This window comes from Podarcis vaucheri, assembly GCF_965113315.1.
Source record: "Podarcis vaucheri genome assembly, chromosome: 15".
Classification (NCBI taxonomy): domain Eukaryota; kingdom Metazoa; phylum Chordata; class Lepidosauria; order Squamata; family Lacertidae; genus Podarcis; species Podarcis vaucheri.
Genome location: NC_138753.1, coordinates 7,395,726 through 7,414,923, shown reverse-complemented (window position 1 = coordinate 7,414,923; position 19,198 = coordinate 7,395,726). Strand labels below are relative to the sequence as shown.

The 19,198-nt window shown below is 48.3% G+C and overlaps 1 protein-coding gene across 6 annotated transcripts in view; it reads left to right on the top strand.

Annotated features, from left to right (window-relative positions):
• ACACA (acetyl-CoA carboxylase alpha) overlaps positions 1-19,198 on the top strand; it is a 194,265-nt gene that overhangs the window by 64,628 nt on the left and 110,439 nt on the right. For all 6 annotated transcript variants that reach the window (XM_082200776.1, XM_082200774.1, XM_082200775.1 and 3 more), the window contains 4 exons: positions 1,039-1,152; positions 6,567-6,680; positions 8,227-8,316; positions 9,423-9,541. In XM_082200776.1, the coding sequence (XP_082056902.1) occupies positions 1,039-1,152; positions 6,567-6,680; positions 8,227-8,316; positions 9,423-9,541 (437 nt within the window). The remainder of the gene's footprint in view (positions 1-1,038; positions 1,153-6,566; positions 6,681-8,226; positions 8,317-9,422; positions 9,542-19,198) is intronic.

The following is a 19,198-nucleotide window of genomic DNA, read 5'->3' as shown; positions in this document are numbered from 1 at the left end:
GCCTTTCTGGGAAGCCTGCAAATAGGCCCACGCTGTGGTGGCCTGCAGCATATGTTAGGCAGAGGTAAAAACAGAAGCCCGCAAAAAATTAAAATACAATTTAATTTTTTTTAAAAGGTGCAATGTCAAGTGTTCCTGCTGAGGATGTGAGCCATGCCCATTTCCAGGGTGCTCCATTCCACACACCCTTCCCTGCCCTCTTTCAGGACACTCCATTCCATTGCCAGCCACCATTCCGGGGGTGCTGAGCATGCTCAGTCCTCATTTTGAGGATGTTCTCCCCCCACATTCTCTGCAGATCTTTGAGTTCCCCTGATCCTCCTGTCTTAGGTGTGTGACAGTGGCTGTTTTGCCTACATCAAGGAAAGGAGCCGCAGAGTGGGCCAGGCCAGTGGGAACAGAGCTCAGTTCCAAGACTGTAATGTCCCTGCAAAGTCTTCCCAGTGTACGGATTTTACATTGGAACATAGCAGCATAGGAAGCTCCCTTATGCCATTGGTCTATCCAGTTCAGTATTGCCTACACTGACAGGCAGCAGCTCTCCAGGTTTCAGCCCTACCTGGAGGCCGCCTCTGCTTCTGTATTATTTTGATCTGAAAAAAGCACTAAATGTTTTATTCATTTGTTTAATGTCTTTTCTTTCGACACACCTTTATGTTACAAAAACCACCCCCACAACACCAAGGCAGCAGCACTATGTCTATGGATGGTGCTGCACCACAATAAATAAACGTTAAAACAAAAAAATATTTTAAGTAATGACTTTAAAAAAATAATAATAGTTATCTGTTCTCTGTCAATGGCTTGGGCGTATCCTTTTGTGTTTACGGAAGGGGCCATTTCCATAGGAAGGATTGGAAAACTCCTTCCATTGCAGCCATTAAGCTCTTTCACTTGAGGGCTGTTGCTGTTGTTTTTTGAACCCTTCCCCGCTTTTTCCTGCCTTTTGCAACCTTCCCTGTTCTTTCCGTGTCCGCGGCACTTGGGCAAAACGTTTGCAAATCACTTTCCCCATATTTCTCCCCTCCTCCTCTCCAGGACCAGCTGTGCGGACGAGATCCGACCTTGACGGACGAGCTCATTAACATCTTGACGGAGCTGACCCAGCTCAGCAAGACCACCAATGCCAAGGTCGCCCTGCGGGCTCGCCAGGTACCAAGCTGTTTCTTTCCATGCTGGGGGCTGGAGATGGGTGGGGGTGGGGCCTCTTGTTTGCTTCTCAGTGCAGGATCAGACTCCCCTTTTCGTCCCCTTTCCTGCATCCATAGGAACCTAGGAAGCTGCCTTGTACAAACCACTGGTCCATCTAACTCGACATTGTCTACCCTGACTCGCAGCAGCTCTCCAGGATTTTAGGCAGGCCCCACCTGAGGATGCCAAGGGTCCAGCTTAGGACCTTCCGCTTGCCAATCCGGTGCACTACCCACTGAGCCCTTTCCCAGTAACTCCAAGATAACCAGAAGCAGGGGTGGGGGAGCCTTTATCTGCTTTGGGACTATATCCTCCCACGAAAGAGCTTCTGGGGGTGTGTGGCTGCATGCCAGCAGCGCATGGGGCCAGAGCCAGTGAATATGATGCTTCCCTTCCTAAAGGATTCTTTCAGAGTGCATTTTAATTATGGATGTTTAATATTTGGCTGGTTTTTGTATTTTTCAAACCGCTTAGAAATTGATTTTGGCATTAAGTGGTATTTATTAATTAATTACCGAAGGGTACGCACGCTGACGTACACCCAAATAACCCTTCCAGGCAGGGAAGAGGCATCCTTGGAATTCAAGGGACAGGTTCTAGCTGGCCAGAAGCACTCTGTGGAGCCACAGAGCAGGGCTGGGGAGGGGCAATGTCCTAAGGAGTTTCAAGGGCCAGATAGGGAGACCTGGGGGCCACATCTGGCTCCCAGGCCTGAGTTCCACCCCTTGCCCTAAATCAGGGGTTGGCAAGGTTTACCTCGCCTAGGCTGGTTCACTCCTGCGGAGATTACTCCGTGGGCCAGATCGCGTCTGCGGTTTTGCGCAGTGCGCGGGGACTCAGTTTGGGGGCTATTTAAACAACCCCCGTGGCCTGCTTGTGGCCCATGGGCTTTAGGTTGCCAACCCCTGCCCTAAATCATCAATAACAAGTTGCATATTAATCAGTTTATCTGATCTCTTTGCTCAGGGGCAATAATATTACCCCCCCCCCCGTGTTCTCCCAAGAAATTTGGAGAAACACTGGAAAGTAGGGAGGGTGAAGCATATGTTTTCCAGAACGGTGAGTGAATGAGCTCCAGAAAAGTGAGCTTTTAAAATAAATATGGTGAACAGTCATCTCCACCATTGCAAAACTCCTTGACGTGGGCCTTGAGAGGCACTAAGGGTCCCGAGTTTAAAGCTGCTGCCCCGAAGCCCTGTGGATGGGCCACTAAACCTGCTTCTCAGGGCCAAGGCCTGGGACTTGGCAACACCCCTTGCCAGGATGTGGCATCAGCCTTCCATGTGCTCAGATGCTGACAGGCAACACTGCCACCTTAGGACAGTGTATTAAGAAACCCTGGTGGTGGTGGTGGGGAATGGGTTGGAGGAGGGAAGACAAGTGCCCTACTGCCTGCTTGGTTCCAGATAATCAACAAACTCCCATCGTTTCCTTAAGAAAAGCCCCTAATGCAGCTCTAGTGCAGCACCCAAGAGCATCATACTGAGCACTCTGCAAGGCTACAGTTTCTTGAAAAGCAAGAGAGGAGTGGCAGCAGCCAAGCAGCTCCTTTCTCATCAGGATTTGGACTGGTGGCATTGGGTTTGTCCGGCACGGCTGAGAACCAGAAGGCAGGAGGCCTTTGTGCTCTTTGGCCTTCAGCTGGCACCTAAGGCTCTGCCCAGGCACTTATCTGGAGGGGCAGGAAAGACCAACCTCTGCGGGGAACCGCAGGTGGAAAAAGCCACCCCTCTCCTGTTTCCAGATCCTGTGTCAGGACTGTGGTTGCAAACAGGACGTCACACTGCCTTTCCTCCCTGTTCCTCCGGCTCAGTGTCCCATTTGCCTGCTGTTGTTCAACACCCAAATCGGAAAAGGGAAAACAAAAACAGCCAAGCTGCCTTTGGCCTGAGATTCTTGGAACAAAGACGAAATTCGCTGATATCCATTGCACCAACGAAGGAGCTGTGGCATCTCTTGAGCATCTCTCCAGGGACTGATGGAAATCACTTGCCCCCTTTCTTCAGAAGGCCTGAAATAAAACTCTTATTTTGTGGTCCCCCCCACACCTCCCCTCTCAGTCCTCCCCCCTTACCAAGGTTATCTACCTTGGGTTCTAATTTAAATACCAGATGCACACCTGGAGAGTTCTCTCTTCAAGCCCATCTCCATCACTAGTGGCTTTTCTGTATAATTAAAGTAGTGGGAGAGAGGAGAAAAGACCAAACAGGATCAAATTGCCTCACAATAATTCTCTTCCCCTGGTAGCTTGTCCCTCTCTCTCCCTCCCCGGCTCCCTTGCTCCCTTCTTCCACACTCTCCCCAATTTCCATTCAAAAAAGTCTTCCAGCAGGGAGGCTGGCTCTTTAAAAAAAATAAAAATCTTTTAGGTGAGGGAGGTGAATCTCTGCTTCCTTTCCTTTCTCTTAATTCCAGTGCATGAGCATTGAAAGTGAGCGGGCGTTTGAAGCCGCTCTGTGACCTTTTCTGTCTTCCGCCGGATTGCTATCCTCGCCCTTGAACTATTCAGAGTCACTGAACCCCTCAGTGGCACACTGGGGACTCCGCCGCCGCCACTCTGGCGGATGTCTTTATCACGCTGCTGTTGGCACTGTGGTGGCGTTTTCCCTCTGCCGCCGCCCCCGTCCTTTTTCCCCTTGCTGGCTTTGGGCTTGTGAAGCAGCTCCCCCCACCTGGGGCTCCGTTGTCCAAAACAAGAGCCTGTATTCCTCGTGTTTTAGGAAGCCCTTCCTTGGAATCTGTGAGAAATCAGAGCTTGACAGGGGTGGAATTTGGTCTCTGCTAAGGCTGCAAAGCTTGGATGGGGATAAAAATTTATTATTTATACCCCGCCCATCTGGCTGGGTTTTCCCAGCCACTCGGGTGGCTCCCAGCAGAATATTAATAATAAAAAAGCAATCAAACATTAAAAACTTCCCTAAACAGGGCTACCTTCTGATCTCTTCTAAAAGTCAGATGGTTGTTTATTTCCTTGACATCTGATGGTAGGGCATTCCACAGGGCAGGCGCCACTACCGAGAAGGCCTGGCTCCCTGTAAGCTCAGTTATTGCAGAGAGGGAACCGCCAGAAGGCCCTCGGCGCTGGACCTCAGTGTCTGGGCTGAACGATGGGGGTGGATACGCTCCTTCAGGTATACAGGACGGAGGCTGTTTAGGGCTTTAAAGGTCAGCACCAACACTCTGAATTGTGCTCGGAAACGTACTGGGAGCCGTGTAGATCTTTCAGGACTGGTGTTATGTGGTCCCGGCCACTCCCAGCCACCAGTCTAGCTGCCGCATTCTGGATTAGTTGTAGTTTCCAGGTCACCTTCAAAGGTAGCCCCATGCAGAGCGCATTGCAGTAGTCTGATTAATGAAGGTTTTTTTTTATTGGTGGGGCTGAGATCTGGAGGCATGCCTTGCTTGATCAAATTACTTTACTGAAATAAAGTAATGCCTTGCTGGATGAAATTGAGGGTGGCTGAACTGAAGTCTCTGTGATCATCAGAAACACTGCAAGAAGACCTCTGGGGTATACCACTTCTGTCCATAGAGATTCTTATTTCTAGCCTTCACAGATAGGGCAGAGAGAACGGTAACAAGTTGTTGCAGCATGAAGTGCCCCTGTTTCAGGTTTCCAGCTAGCCATTTCTGGGATACTCCATTCCCTTCCCTTTTCTTTTTAACAGTGGGCTGTACCCACCTGAGTTCTTTGCAGGGTAGGGGAAGGGCTATAGCTCAGTGGCAAAGCAACTGCCTTGCTGCCCTGCATGCAGAAGGTTCAGTCCCTCATGGCATCTCCAGGCAGGCAAAGATCCCTGCCTGAAATCATGGAGAGTTGCCGCCAGTCAGATTAGAGATAGAGGGGCAATGGCCTGATCCTATATAAGGCAGCTTCCTATGCCCCTATTTAATCCAGCTCTGAATTCAGAACCATGAGGACTGGGAACTTGCTTTAGAAGGGTGGAACATTTGTTTTGCGTGTAGGAGGTGCCAGGTTCAGACCCCAGTGGCACACCTGAGGTACAGCTGGGAATGTATGGCCAGTCTGTATGGGCAGGTCTAAGCTGGCTTGACCTGTGTTCCTAATTTACTGGGTGATTTGCAGGAGATCTGCAAAACTTTTTGACTTGCAGCTTGTTATTTTTATTTTTTTTAACAATAGCGATAGCAAGACGGCTCCTTCCTCCACTTAAATTTGGCTGCTGAAATAGAAGAGAGCCAACCAAAAATTGCCACACAGTTGTGTGAAGGAACTGTTGAGATCAGTTTTAGTTCTTGGTACTGGAAACAAATGCCTAGATTCAGCATGCGCTTGGCTTAGAGATCGGTAAAAATGCCAAAGTTTTGGTTTCTCTCATTTGGTTTCTAATTTTTCCAGTAATAAGTTCAGTTCTCTACATTTCCACATCAATTCACAAATCCCCCATCCTAAAAGTAAGTTCTTGTTAAAATTTTAATCAGAATTTTAGTGCAGTGTTTCTCCAGAAATGCACATTCTTATACACTGTTTTGCCTAAGACAAACACATTTTCACAAAGCACATTTCCATATGTTACTTGCACAGTTATATGCATTTTTACACACACTTTAACCCAGTATATGCTTTTTTGTACACATTGCTTGGTTGGAGAGCAGTGTTTCAAAATTTGGCAAAGTGAAAATTTCGAAGACTTCCTGTGCTTTGGTTTGCGAATTGTTTCAAAGAGTGTAGACTTAGTTGGTCCCCTTCTTCATGTGAACTGAAACGGATTTCTCCCTCCCCCACCTGTAGCCCAGAGACAACCTGTTCTTTATTTTTGCACCTGGTTATGGTTGGTCGATCCAAGAATTCTGTTTTCAAATGAAGAAGAAAAGGCAGTAAATCCCACCAGCCTGGAATCTACGAAACCTCGCTGCAGAGTATCGCTCTGTCTCTTACCACTGGTTTGAAAAACATGCTGCAGTCTACTCTACTTTTTACTTGCTGAAACTGACAGCAAGTCCATGGTGCCCACCCCCCTCCCAGTAGCCTGTCGCCCTCGCTTTCCAATTAACAGCTCCCCCTGCTCAGCCCGGCCAGGCAGACCACCTTTCCTGTGCAAAATTGCAAAGCCTGATGAAACCAGGGCTCCAAATGTGCTGCTGTACGTGATCTGATGCACTTGCCCGGATGGCGTGAGCACGTGCAACAGACTCATAGGGTCACCCTGGCTTGTCTTTAAAAGCTTTCTGGGAGGGGTGTACCCACTGTCTTCATAACTTCCGGTCAGTTATGAAGCTCTTGGCTTGGGTTTGGAATAGGTTCCCTTTAAGTTCAGGGCTGGACAGGGTCTTGAATCTGAGTTTGCAGTTCAACTTTTTAACCTTCCGGGCAGTCGTTAAATGTGCCCCCCCCGGTCTTCTTATCTCTCTAGGTCCTCATCGCTTCCCACTTGCCCTCTTACGAGCTGCGACATAACCAGGTGGAGTCCATCTTCCTCTCGGCCATCGATATGTACGGGCACCAGTTCTGTATAGAGAATTTGCAGGTATGGGCTTCAATTTTGCAGTAAAAAAAAAATTTGCTTTCAGAGTGTGGAAGGGTAAGAGTGGACCATCCTTGAAGGAGCTGACCCCTCAAGCGTCGCTCCTGTCTGGAAGAAAGCAGGCTCAGAACACAGACTCAGGCAGAGATGTTGTGAGGGTAGGCAAGTCTGCTGTCTCTTGAATGATTCAGGCCCATCTGATGTGAAGATGGGAATGAATGACCCACTCCCAAGCAAAGGGTGATTGGGAGGAGGCAAGTCCAGACTAGGGAGTCATACAGAGAAGCGACAGGCAGGCTCCTCTGCAGATGGACTGCATGGGGGGCGGGATATTATGCAGCATCTTTGCATTGTGAGTGACTTGCATGATGCAACTGGTACCCAGTGCAGACCTAAAGAGCAAAATGGCTCAGTCCTGCAGAATTGATTAGGAGCCAAGGCTTGAGTTGGTTACCATACAGTGACATGGCAGGCTGCTCATCTTTGGATGAACACTCTGGACCAGGGTTTTCCAAACTTGGGTGTTCACCTGTTTTTGGACTACAGTTTTCATCATTCCTGACCACTAGTCCCAGGGCCGGATTTAGGTTTGATGAGGCCCTAAGCTACTGAAGGTAATGGGGCCCTTTATATGTCCAGCTGTCCTTTCTCAACAACATATTGTCACTGTTTTTTTGTGTTGAATATATGCTATATGGTAATTTATGGACCTAATAGATATCTAGAGCCATTTGCACATAACAAAATATGTATTTCATCTGAGTAATTGTTGAACTGAAATACAATTAAGAAGTAGTATATTAATAGTGAAATACAATTAGGAAGAAATGTATTAATAATTAAATAATTATGAAGCTCTATCTTAAAATGATTTGTTATTCATAACAAACTTAATAATGCAAACACATTATTTTTTTCCTTTAAATTTTTTGGGGGCCCCCAAGAGAATGGGGTCCTAAGCTATAGCTTGTTCAGCTTATATGTAAATCCAGCACTGACTGGTCCTGTCAGCTAGGGTTGATGAGAGTTGTAGTCCAAATTCAGCTGGAGACCCAAGTTTGGGAAACCCTGCTCTGGACTAACAAATGCCTTTAATGATTGGAAGATATTGCTCTAATGAAAGCAGCATTGCAGATGACTGCTCCAAAATTACTAGCCCCCGAAGCTTTTTACTAGCCTGGGGGCTGGCAGGACTGGGGCAGGCGAGCGGGGAGGCAGCTACAAGCACTCAGTGCATTTCTGTGGAAGAGAAGAAGGTCCTGATTCTCACAACCCACTTGACTTCCATGATGGCTGCAGAGGAAAGAATGGAGCACTTCATCTTGCCTCAGGCAGCCCATTCACTCACCTACATCGCAGTGGCTGCCAGGCAAGCGTGTGTTAAATGTGGTTTGAGGGAGGGGAGACTTTTTGCACCCAAATTCTTGCTTTCTCGTCTGTACCATGTGTTGGACCTTGTCTTAGTTTTGAGGGAGGGTGAAAAGGTAACGAATGTCCGAGATTTTAGAAAAACCTGCTTCTCCTCTCTGATTCCCTTCCCTATGTCTAGAAACTCATTCTTTCGGAGACATCCATCTTTGATGTGCTACCAAACTTCTTCTATCACAGTAACCAGGTAGTGAGGATGGCTGCTTTAGAGGTAGGTTTCTTCTCATTTTAAAACAATTTAAGCAAATGTGTGTGTGTGTCCCCCTTCTGTTTCTCTTTGATGATGTTGATCTTCAATCCTTGCCCACTCCAGCATCTAGCACTTTAGAAAGGGTCGTGTCATCTTTTGGGTAGGGCTAGAGGCAAAAGCGACGCGGTTGGCGCTGTGGTCTAAACCACTGAGCCTAGGACTTGCCGATCAGAAGGTTGGAAGTTTGAATCCTCGCAACCGGGTGAACTCCCGTTGCTCGGTCCCTGCTCCTGCCAACCTAGCAGTTTGAAAGCATGTCAAAGTGCAAGTAGATAACTAGGTACCCCTCCGGCGGGAAGGTAAACAGCATTTCCGTGCGCTGCTCTGGTTCGCCAGAAGCGGCTTAGTCCTGCTGGCCACATGACCCGGAAGCTGTTCGCCGGCTCCCTCGGCCAGAAAAGCGAGATGAGCGCCGCAACCCCAGAGTCGTCCACAACTGGACCTAACGGTCAGGGGTCCCTTTACCTTTACCTTTACCTTAGAGGCAAAAGAGGACAGAGCAATCACTGTCAGTTTTACCTATTTACAGTAGGTTAGTGTCTACACTCGCTCACTCATCCCTCTGTCTCCTCCATCCAGGCAAGCAAGAGGTGTTATTCAAGGGCACATTCCACCTAGGCAAAAGGACTCAAGTAGTGTGAGAGGTGTGGCCTGGGGAGAGTCCCAAGGGCCATACAGAAAGGCTTGGCAGGGCACATTCAGATCCCAGGCCTAAGGTTTTGCATCCCTGATTTGTGTGTGTGTGTGTGTGTGTGTGTGTGTGTTTGTCTATTCCAAATAAAATTCTACTGCAACTGGTTACATTCTGTGATCAGCATTGCTTTATTGCACAAAAAGTAAAATAAGAGGCTTGCATTTCCTAATTTTGCTTAACTGGTTTTGCTGTACTTGGTTATGGCTAGGGATTGTGGGGGATGCGAATGGCATTGCCAAGGCTCAACTCCCTAGAAATCCATCTTTAAGGTTGGTTCTGGTCCCTGTCAGGCGTGGAGGGACTTTGCTTTAAATGGCCACATGGCTTTAACTCTCTGTGATAATCCTCTCCTCCTTCTCCTCCTCCATCCGAGGTGTATGTTCGAAGGGCATACATCGCCTACGAGCTGAACAGCGTCCAGCACCGCCAGCTGAAAGACAACACTTGTGTGGTGGAGTTCCAGTTCATGCTGCCCACTTCCCATCCAAACAGGTTAGACCTGACTCGCATGTACCACCGAGGCAATTTGGAGTGGAGGGCAGTTCAGGGTTGGGGGTGGGGCACTGTGTATTGGTGGGGGGACCGGGAGTTTGAGACATGTTAGAAAACTGTCCAATGTGTTGGAAAATTGTGGCACAAGGGAAACCAAGAATGTGAACCATGAGCTATTTCGCAAGATGGAGGGCAGCATGTTGGGCCGGTCCATATGTCAGGCATGGGGTACTAGTGACCCTGCAGATGCATGTTGTGGACTCCAACTCCCATCAGCCCCAGCCAGCATGGCCGAAAGCTGGGGGTGGCGGGAGTTGGAGTCCAGCAGCATCTGGAGGCTGCAGGGTTGCCCAGCATACATTAAAGTACTCATGTGTTTTTCTAAATATTTCCATGTGAGGAAATTTTCGTGTGGTATTGGGACAATCTTTCTCCACATTGGTGCAAACACGACCCACTTCCACGTGCGGCAGCTTTTGGTGCTAGCAGCAATATCTACGTGGCTAGCCCTTTGGCAGAATAAACATTCAGCCTGCTCCATTTCCTAGCTAGTAGTTTTCTGAAATGTTCCTTCTCCTACTCTCCTCTTAGAAGTCTGTAGGGACTGTAGTACAGCCCCTCCCACCTCCCAAAATTGGGGTGAATACAGAAGTAAGGTAAAAACAGGGATCACAACGAATTCTCAAACTTCGGTTTGATCCTGGCATTTCCAATGAGTTTTTAGAAGTCAGGCGGATAAACATTTTCAGCTCTAGGGTCTCAATTCCCTTATGGGCAACCATGTGGGTTCTAGTAGTGGGCGGGGCCGGAGATGAAAGTAGGCGGAGCAATGGGTGCCGCTCTTAATCTTTGTACCATAGGCTGCATTCCACCCATGCAAAAGTCCAAGGTTTCTGCACATGCCCAGGCCTCTCTTGCATCCAAACCACAGCAAGATGAATGATCACTGTCCAAGGGCTCATTCCAGCCAGAAAAAGGAGGAAGGCACATAGGGGTGTGTGGCCCTGGGGAAAGTCCCAAGGGTTGGATTTGGCCTCTAGCCCTAGAGTTGCCTAACCCTGTCCCAAGGAAAGCTTCATATGCTCTGCATAAAGGCAGAGCAAGGGAATGATGCTTGAAAGAAGTTAAAGACTCTTAAGAGAGGAGGGACTGATGCTCCTCTTACTTACGTTTCCTAGCTGGGGTCAGTGAGGAAGGAAGAGGGGGAGAGTCTTGTCACTCGTTCAAAACCCTATTAAAATAATTGGACACGTTTCACTTTATTGGGGGGGAAGCGAAGTATTCCTCATTTCTCAGCAGACTATCCAGGCACAGTCTAGAATGCTGTGTGAGGACTGAGAGCACTTGAACTGTATCGCTTCATACTTCTAATGTGGGATGTTATTTTTGAATAGCTGCTAAAAAACTAGTACACCGGAGAGAAAGGTTCTAGACCAGCCTACCCCCTGAGGGGCTAGCTGTCTGCTTGTGGTGATTTATTTGTACACAGAAGTGAGGCTTTTAAAATGACTTTATCCATTGTCTTCCTATCTGAACTGGTCCAGTCCACTCTGTCACCTTGCCACCTTGTTCTGCCGCATGTATAGCCTTAACCTCACCCACTCCTGGAGTGGAGGTTGGTCGGTTTTGTGCCTTGTGCCTTGCAAAGAGATTGTTCAGTTGTTTCTCATTAGGGACACAATAGGCCTGGCTGACTGTGACCTGTTTACCTCTCTGTGTGAGGCTTATCCCCTTCCAGTTTGGAGGTGCACTCAGAAGAGCGGCCGCTGAATTTTCACAGAAATTTGTGAAACCCTTGTTGCTCTTTTCCACATCTTATCTTTTTATTTATTAAATTTATTATACACAAGATAACAGTACAGGGTAAAAACACAATTAAATAGTTAGAACAGAAACAAAATAAAGCAATAACACCCCCCAACTTTACAAGGCTGTAGGATATTAATCAGCCAAAGCCAAAGGCTTTTGGGGTGTAAGAGCCTCTGATTTTTAACTGAGGAAAGAAAGGTTTGCACCCACAGCCAGAAGACCGAGAAGCCATATGAAGGCAAATGGAGCAGATTTGAGTCCTGTTCTGGTTGGGAACGTACTGGATAGAGGATATGATGAGCCTGCCTTATCCCTTTTCGCCCACCGGGTGCCACTGTTGATCCATAACCGATCCATGCGCACAAAAATAGCCACGACCCACAAGCCCCCCTCATTTTTTGGGGTGGGGAGTGTTATTTTCTTTTTCCTTTGTCTCCCAAATATCCTTTGCCTTTTATTTCATCCTCCTCGTTTTATGTTTGGCGGGATTGGCCAGCGAGGGCCGGTCTCGGTTCATTGAGAATCCATCAGTACATCTCGTGAAACAGGGTCCTTCTCCCACTCTTCCCGCCCCTCCCCCCGTCTCTCTCTCTCTCTCTTCAAAATCTGGGCTCGCTTGAAATGAATGAGCCCTCCAAGCCCAGCTGCACAAAGATCTCTCAGCAATGATATAAATGGGCCATTGAATTTGGTCTCATCTGTTCTCTTCAACTTGATAATATTTGCAAATAATTGCATGCTATTTTGGAGGTCCTTTTCTATAATCCTGGAGCCGTCTTCAGCTATCCACTCCCCCCTCCCCCTGTTTTCCTATCACTGATGTCATCCCCTTTTCCTCAGTTAATCCCCCTCTCTTTGAGAAAGCCTTAGAAATGCCCCACATCCATGTCATGGGCAAAGCTAAGGTGGAGAATCAACACCCATTGGCTATAGCCATGAGGTCATAACTCCTGCCAGGTGGGAAGGGGGGAAAGGTCACCAAAGGTGAGATATGGAAAAGGCTGCACCTCCACTTACGGGTGCAGTGTGCTTCTGAATGCTGGTCGCTGGGAATCACAAGCTGAGAGAGTTGTTGTTGTTGTTGTGCTCAGGTCCTGCTTGCAGGTTTCACTTTGGGGCAGCTGGTTGGTCACTGCGAGAACAGGATGCCGGACTAGCCTGATCTAGCTGCAAAGGGGTGTTAACATTCTTAGGTGTGTTGGTGACCAGAAGGGCAGCTCTGACCCTGCAGGGCCAGGCCTTAAGTCTCCAGAATGCCCTCTGGTCTGCTTGCTGTTCCAAGCAGTTCCTTCATCTCGGAAAATAGGACGCTGCCCTTCCGTAATCGCTCCTCCACCTAGCTGAGTATTGGCTGCACCGGCTGGGAACAGCTCCCCAGGGTTTCAGGCAGGGTTTTCTCCCAGCCCTACCTGGAGCTGCCAGGTTGCCTTCTGCATGCTGAGCAGATGCTCCACCACTCAGCTACAGCCCTTCCTGGTATGGTTGGTTACCTTGCGGTTAGGGCTGGATGCATTCCGCGCTTAAAAATGAAAAGAGTTGAATTCTGCAACAGGGAATGTTGAATTATGCAAACCGAGCAGATTTGCATTCATTTATCTTACTGGTTTTGCGTAGTTCTCTCCCCACCTCCTGCTTTTTTCTAGCCTCAGGAGGGGGGAAGGGCCCTCAAGTCTCCCCCACCCCTAAAAGTCTTACATTTCTGCAGGCGTTGTGAGATTTCGGCGGCCATCATCCCACCGACCTCTCTGCGTACCTTCCCGATCATAAGAAAAAGGAAGCGAGGCTGAAAGCTGAGAGTCTCGGGATGCCTGATTCTGTGCGAGCTCCTGCACTGGGCGCTCCTGCTGTTGCACCCAGGTCCTGCTTGTGGGCTTGCCAATGGGGCATCAGGTTCGCCACTGTGAAAACCGGATTCAGGTCTAGGTGGGCCCACGGCCTGATCCAGCTGCTTCCTGGGAATCGTAGTGTGCACAGAGTGCTGCCTATAATTTTCTCCCTTGTTCCAGAGCTTGCTGGTAGCCCAGGCATCAGGTCCCCACCTGGTATTTGTTGGCTCCAGGTTCAGAATCTGCTGCAGGTGTTTGTCCTACCTGTGGTAGTGAAGCTTGATGTAACCAGGTCTTCCTATGTGTCGAGGGTTTAGCGCTGTTTTCATTCCTCCAGATTAAGCACATGGGAGGCTGCCTTTTAGGCAGGGTCAGACGATTGGTCCATCAAGCTGAGTATTGCCAACACGGACTGGCAGAGTGGCTCTCCAGGGTTTGAGGCAAGGGACATTCCCAGTCCCACCAGGAGAAGACCTGGGCTTTCTGCACACGGAAGAAGTGCTTTGCCACTGAGCTATGTCCCTCTGGGGGACAACCAAGAAATGTAAGACAGGTGCCGGAGTTAAGAGAGATAGGGATTTGTAGTTTTTAAAAATCATTATCACCTTCATTCCTGAGAAATATAGGAAGTTGTCTTATACCAAGTCAGACCACTGGTCTCCCTAAGTCAGTACTGCCAGCACTGACTGCCAGCAGCTCTCCAGGGTTTCAGACAAGGAGCCCCTCGCAGCCCTGCCTGGCATTGCCGGGGATTGAACCGGGAACCTTCTGCATGCAAAGCAGATGCTCCGCCACTGAGCCACAGCCCTGCCTCTAAAAACAAAGTAGGGTCCCAGTCCTCATGGCTGTGAATTAAGAGCTGATTTAAATAAGAAAGCTGTTTTTATACTGACTCATATCGTGGGTCCATGGAGCTCAGTGCTCTCTGCAATGCCTACCATTGATTCCCAGGTTTCAAGGTTTGCTCCCAGCCCAACCTAGAGGTGTCAAGGCTTAAAGCTGGGACCTTCTGCATGCATTTGCAGATGCTCTCCCCACTGAGCTCTGGCCTTTAAGGGAAAGAGCTTCTAGAGCAGATGGCGTTCCCCAAAGGAGCAATGGCATCTTCCTTTCTAGAGAATGAAGCATTTAGCATTGCTTGACATTGAAACTTGATTCGGCATGAGCAAAATGCACCCCTTTGTTGGACATCAACCCTCAGCCATATAGTGGATTGAAAGGCAGGGTTGGATGTACTGAGTTTAAATCCTGTGCCCAGGCAAGCAGAATTCTGTGTCCTCTATAAATAACGCAGATGGGGCATGATTTTTTCTTTCCTTCCCCTAATTTTAGTTCTGCAACATTTTACCATTTGGGTTCTGCTGTTAGACCATGCAGAGGAGCAAACAGCTGGGTGGGACATGGGAAATCTTATTTAGCCACCTCTCTGCCTTCTGCGATTTCAGCAGATGTTGCTGGCACATTTTCAAGCAGGCATGAGGGTTAGACACTTGATATTTTTGAGGAAAGTGGGGAGCTGAAAGACTTGGGAACCTTCAGATTCGAAATGTGATGAATAACACTTCTTGTTATTCACCATATACAAACATGGCTGTTTATAATTTTATCAGTACAGTAGCAGTGAGAGTTTTATGGTTTTCTGGCTTCTGAGATACCCACACTTTTAAAAAGAGAAACCAATAACCTTTGCAATCATAAAGGTGTAGAAACTTATAAATACAATGAATGCTGAGATTCTCAGAATGCTGGCTGAATATTTGTTTGCAACACCCGGACTCTCACTGTGGGATGCAAAACCCTCCTGGTTAGGTGGTAGTTCTTTATTTAAAAAAGGAAGAACCTGTTTCTTACTGGTGCTGTAGATAATTGAGTCTCTTGTTTCTTGGAATGAAGCGAAACGGGAAAGTAGAACACAAACACCACATAGCCCTTGCTATACCTGTCCGATCGCAGGGATATGCTCATAAGTTTCAAACGTCTGGCGCTGCAGAAACATCTTAGCAGAGTTAAGTAGTTGGCAAAACAGCCTGCCTTCCATCAATCAATCACTCGGCTCTTGATACGAAATCAGCTGTGGTGCCTTGTGGCTCTTAACACTGAAACCTGGAGGGATGAATGGGATTCTTGGGAGTGTATCATTGGGACTCTTGGGGTCCCTGCTCTTTGCACCCAGGGAGGGACACACCGTCAGCGGATGCAGGGAGGCGAGTGCTTCCAGGGACCACCTGTAAATCCCCCATAGTTTTGTGCTGTGGGTTTGATGTTAATTAAGCAGCAGGTAGCCGTAATTTGCCGCCGCTCCCTTGGCTGGCCTGCTTGCGAGAGGGCAGCGTTTGGAGGGGGCAGCCGGCGGAATGGAGCCGCTGGGATAATGGGATGCAAATTGGACAGCAGTGGTGGACTCAAGTGGGGATGGAATTCCAAACAAACGTTTTCTAGGCTGCTGAGCCCAGAGGTGCCTTTTGTGTCCAGGGTTCCTCTTCTGCAAGGCAAACCTGAGTTTCAGGCCGGCGGGGAAGAAAAGGGGGACCCAGAGGAAACGACCCACAGCTCTCCTGGGTTCTTTATGCCCTATGGGTCAGTTTCACTTAGGAACTGGGGGTAGGACTCAAGATCCGTTCTCCTTCCCTCAGCTTCTTCCTTTGCCATACGGTGGGAATCAAATGCTGCGGTACCTTATAGGGATGTTGGCTGACAAGAGCTTTATTACAGCATTGCTACATATTTATTGGACTCCTTTTTGGCCCAGACATACAAAAGGTGTTGCCGTCCTTTTTATAACAGATGGCTTACAATGTGATATAAACAGAAAAACAAAAATAAGACGGGGGGGTAGGGAAAAGAGAGGGAAAATCAGATTAAGGATCAGCTCTCCCCACCTCCCCACATATGAATGTTTAGCTGGGGTGCTCTCCTCCTCTTTTCCTTCCCTTCCCTTTATTAATATTTATTCACTCCCACCTGTATCCATTACCTTTCAGAGTGACTCCCACCCATCAGCAAATCTTTCTACATGGCAAAACCTGTCCCAGTGCAGCGTTTTCATAGATTTATTTACAGCGTTTGTGTACCCTTGACCCTTTAGCCCCAAAGGCTGTCTGAATGGCTTACAGACCTGCCCTTGGCTTCACAATCTTAAAAGACACGGCACATGAGGAAAAAGGGAACAGGAGGGAGGAGGGAAAAGCAAGCTCATGCACAAGTTCTTAAAAGTTAGCAGATCTTACAATGAACTTATATAGAGTTCCATCTGTGTAGATTCTGAGTGTCCAGCAGCTCATAACTGAAGTCAGTGGCGGCTTTCTCTCTCTTGCTGTCCCTGGAAACATAGCCGATGGGTAGAGAAGTTGTCTCCAATATTATCTGGAGGGGTACAGGACTGGCCTAAACTATTGGGTGTGAATGGCTTATCTAGCCCAGTATTCTCTCTCTGGCTGGTAGTGGCTCCCAAGGCCTCTCACCCCAGTGCCAAACCCTGATAGCTGCTTGAGATAGAGGCATAGGAAGCTGCCTTATCCTGAGCCCGACCTTTTGTCCATCTAGCTCAGTATCGTTGACTCGGACTGGCAGCAGCTCTCTCAGACGTCAGACAGGGAGCATTTCCTGGCTCTACACTGGAGAGGCTGGGGATTGAACCTGGGACCTTCTGGATGCCAAGCAGATGCTCTAGCACTGAGCCACTGCTTTTCCTCTTGGTGGCTTGATTTTGATTTGCTCTGGACATGATTGGCCCAGAGCCTTTGGAACCCGAAAGGGGTTTACTTCCTAGGTATGTGCCGAGTTGGTTTATGACAGGAGAGTTGGTAGAGGCTCCCCTTTCCTTCTCCACTGCCAGCGCATCATTCTGTACTCTTGCATGCTCAGAGCAGACAGCTTTGGCTGCAGATGGTGCATTCGGAAGGGTCAATTACAGCTGGCTGCACTTTTGAAGCAGCTCCCCCTCCGAGACCGTAAGCTCTTCTGGTGTGGCTCCCTTATCTCTCCCCCCCCCCCCGGCCACATTTCACGCCACTGCTTCTTCTGAAAAGACCCTTAATTTGCCATCTTTGTGTGCTGAAAATGATAGTCTCCCTCTCTCCCTTAATATAGCTGCGAGGGTGGGAACCTCATCCTTTCGAAACATAAGCAAGGATGCAGTTTACCCAGATAGCACTCGTGACCAGGGTGGTGGTGACCAGAATACCAACCCTTTTGTATGGGCCCTTTTTGCTGGAACGTGACGATGGAAAAGGGTTGTGCCGTGTTTGTGGTGTTGACTCCAGTTTGTGTTGTCTTGCATTTGTGTGTTGGTGTTCCGTTGGCTTTCCTTGTCATGGTTTGCGAGTTTTGCATTGATTTCCAAGGGGAGAGCCGTGTTAAATCCAGATTAACAGGAGAGGCAGCCTTGTGGCACTTGCCACACTGACGCCAGGCTGGCCGCCAATGGCGCCAATGTTGCTAGACTACAACTCCCATCATCCCTGGCTGCTGGCCCTGGTGGCTGGGGCTGATGGGAGTTGTAGTCCAGCAACCTCTGGGAGGCAGTGATGTATCTGAGGTGCAATTCAGAGAGGTACAGTGTGTCCCAGTCCAATGTTGAGTCTCTAGTAGCTGTTTCATCAGGCTACAGCTCGGGAGGGAAGAGAAAGAAAGCAGGACCACTCCATCGGCACAGCAACTTTCATTCCCACTTCTTGAACATTTCCATCCCAGCTGGTCATTAGAAAAACTTGCAGCTAAGAACTTGAGCCTGAGTTTGCATATTTCCTCCTCCCTCCTAGTCCATTTTTCCTTTTGTGTGATGTCTTTTTTTAGATTGTGAGCCTAATGGCACTTTTTGCTTTTTAGTGATTTGTAAGTCACTCTGGAAGCCCTTTCTCTCCCCCGCCCTTCCGAAGACTTGGATTAAAAAAACAATACAAACCTGAAGCAGTTTAAAGTCGTTCTGTGGCCACAGACGGAAGCATTCACCAGACAAGATTGTGCCAACACTCCATTTTGAGGAGTCTGTCTTGGCATGTCCCACAAATGGTTGTGTGAATAGCCCCGTTTCCCTTTCAAAATGCCTGCATTTATACATATATCTACTTGCCTGGAAGTATGCACCATTAAACTCGATGGCGCTTACTTCTGAGTCAACCTCTGTGTAGCATTGCGCTGTCAAGCAGAAAAAGTAACTGGTTTTTATACTTTGCTTTACTGCTTGGAAGCTCATTTTGTCACGAAGCGGTATATAAGTTAATAGCAGCAGTAATAAATAATAGCAATGGCATCGTTTAGCTACAAGCTGTAACAAAAGCGAAAGGAGCATGAAATAGTAACGTCTCCCCTAGTGGAAACCGGTGCAGTTTGACAGTCCTCAACTGGATCACACAGCTTTGTTTTCAGCCTGCCTCACTGCCCCTTCCTTCATTGCTTGGCCTCCTGGGCGATGTTGTGGGGAGAAGGTGAGGATGAATGATGCTCTGGGGGTAAGAGAGCTGCTCCAGGGCCTGAAGGTCTGTCCAGTCTACCTGGAGCCCTTCCATCTTTAAGAACTGAGCTCAGCACTTCTAAATCAGAACATCAGAGGAGCCTGCTGGATTGGACCACGGGCCCATCTAGACCAGCCTCCTGTTCTCACACTGACCAATCCAGTGCCTCGATGGGAAGCCTGAAAGCAGGTTCTGCACTCAGCATCCCTCTCTCTCCATGTGCAATTCCCAGCAACAGGTGTTCAGAGGTACGTTACCTCTTGAGAGTGGAGGTAGAAAATAACCATTGTGGCTAAGCGCCATCAGTAGCTTAGTCCTACTACATGAATTTATCTAATCCTCTTCTAAAGCCATCCAAATTGGTGGTCGTCACTCCCTCTTACAGAAGCAAGTTCCGTAGTTGAACTGGAAGAAGTTCTTTGTCTCTCTCTAAGCCTTGGAGCATTCCTGCCATCAGTGGAAGGATTCCCGCCCATCACCTAATTTGTCTTGGCTTCAGCTTACATCAGCTGTAAAATGGGTGCACCGCTAGCCTAATCTGGCTGTAAAGACCATCTTACGTGTGTGTG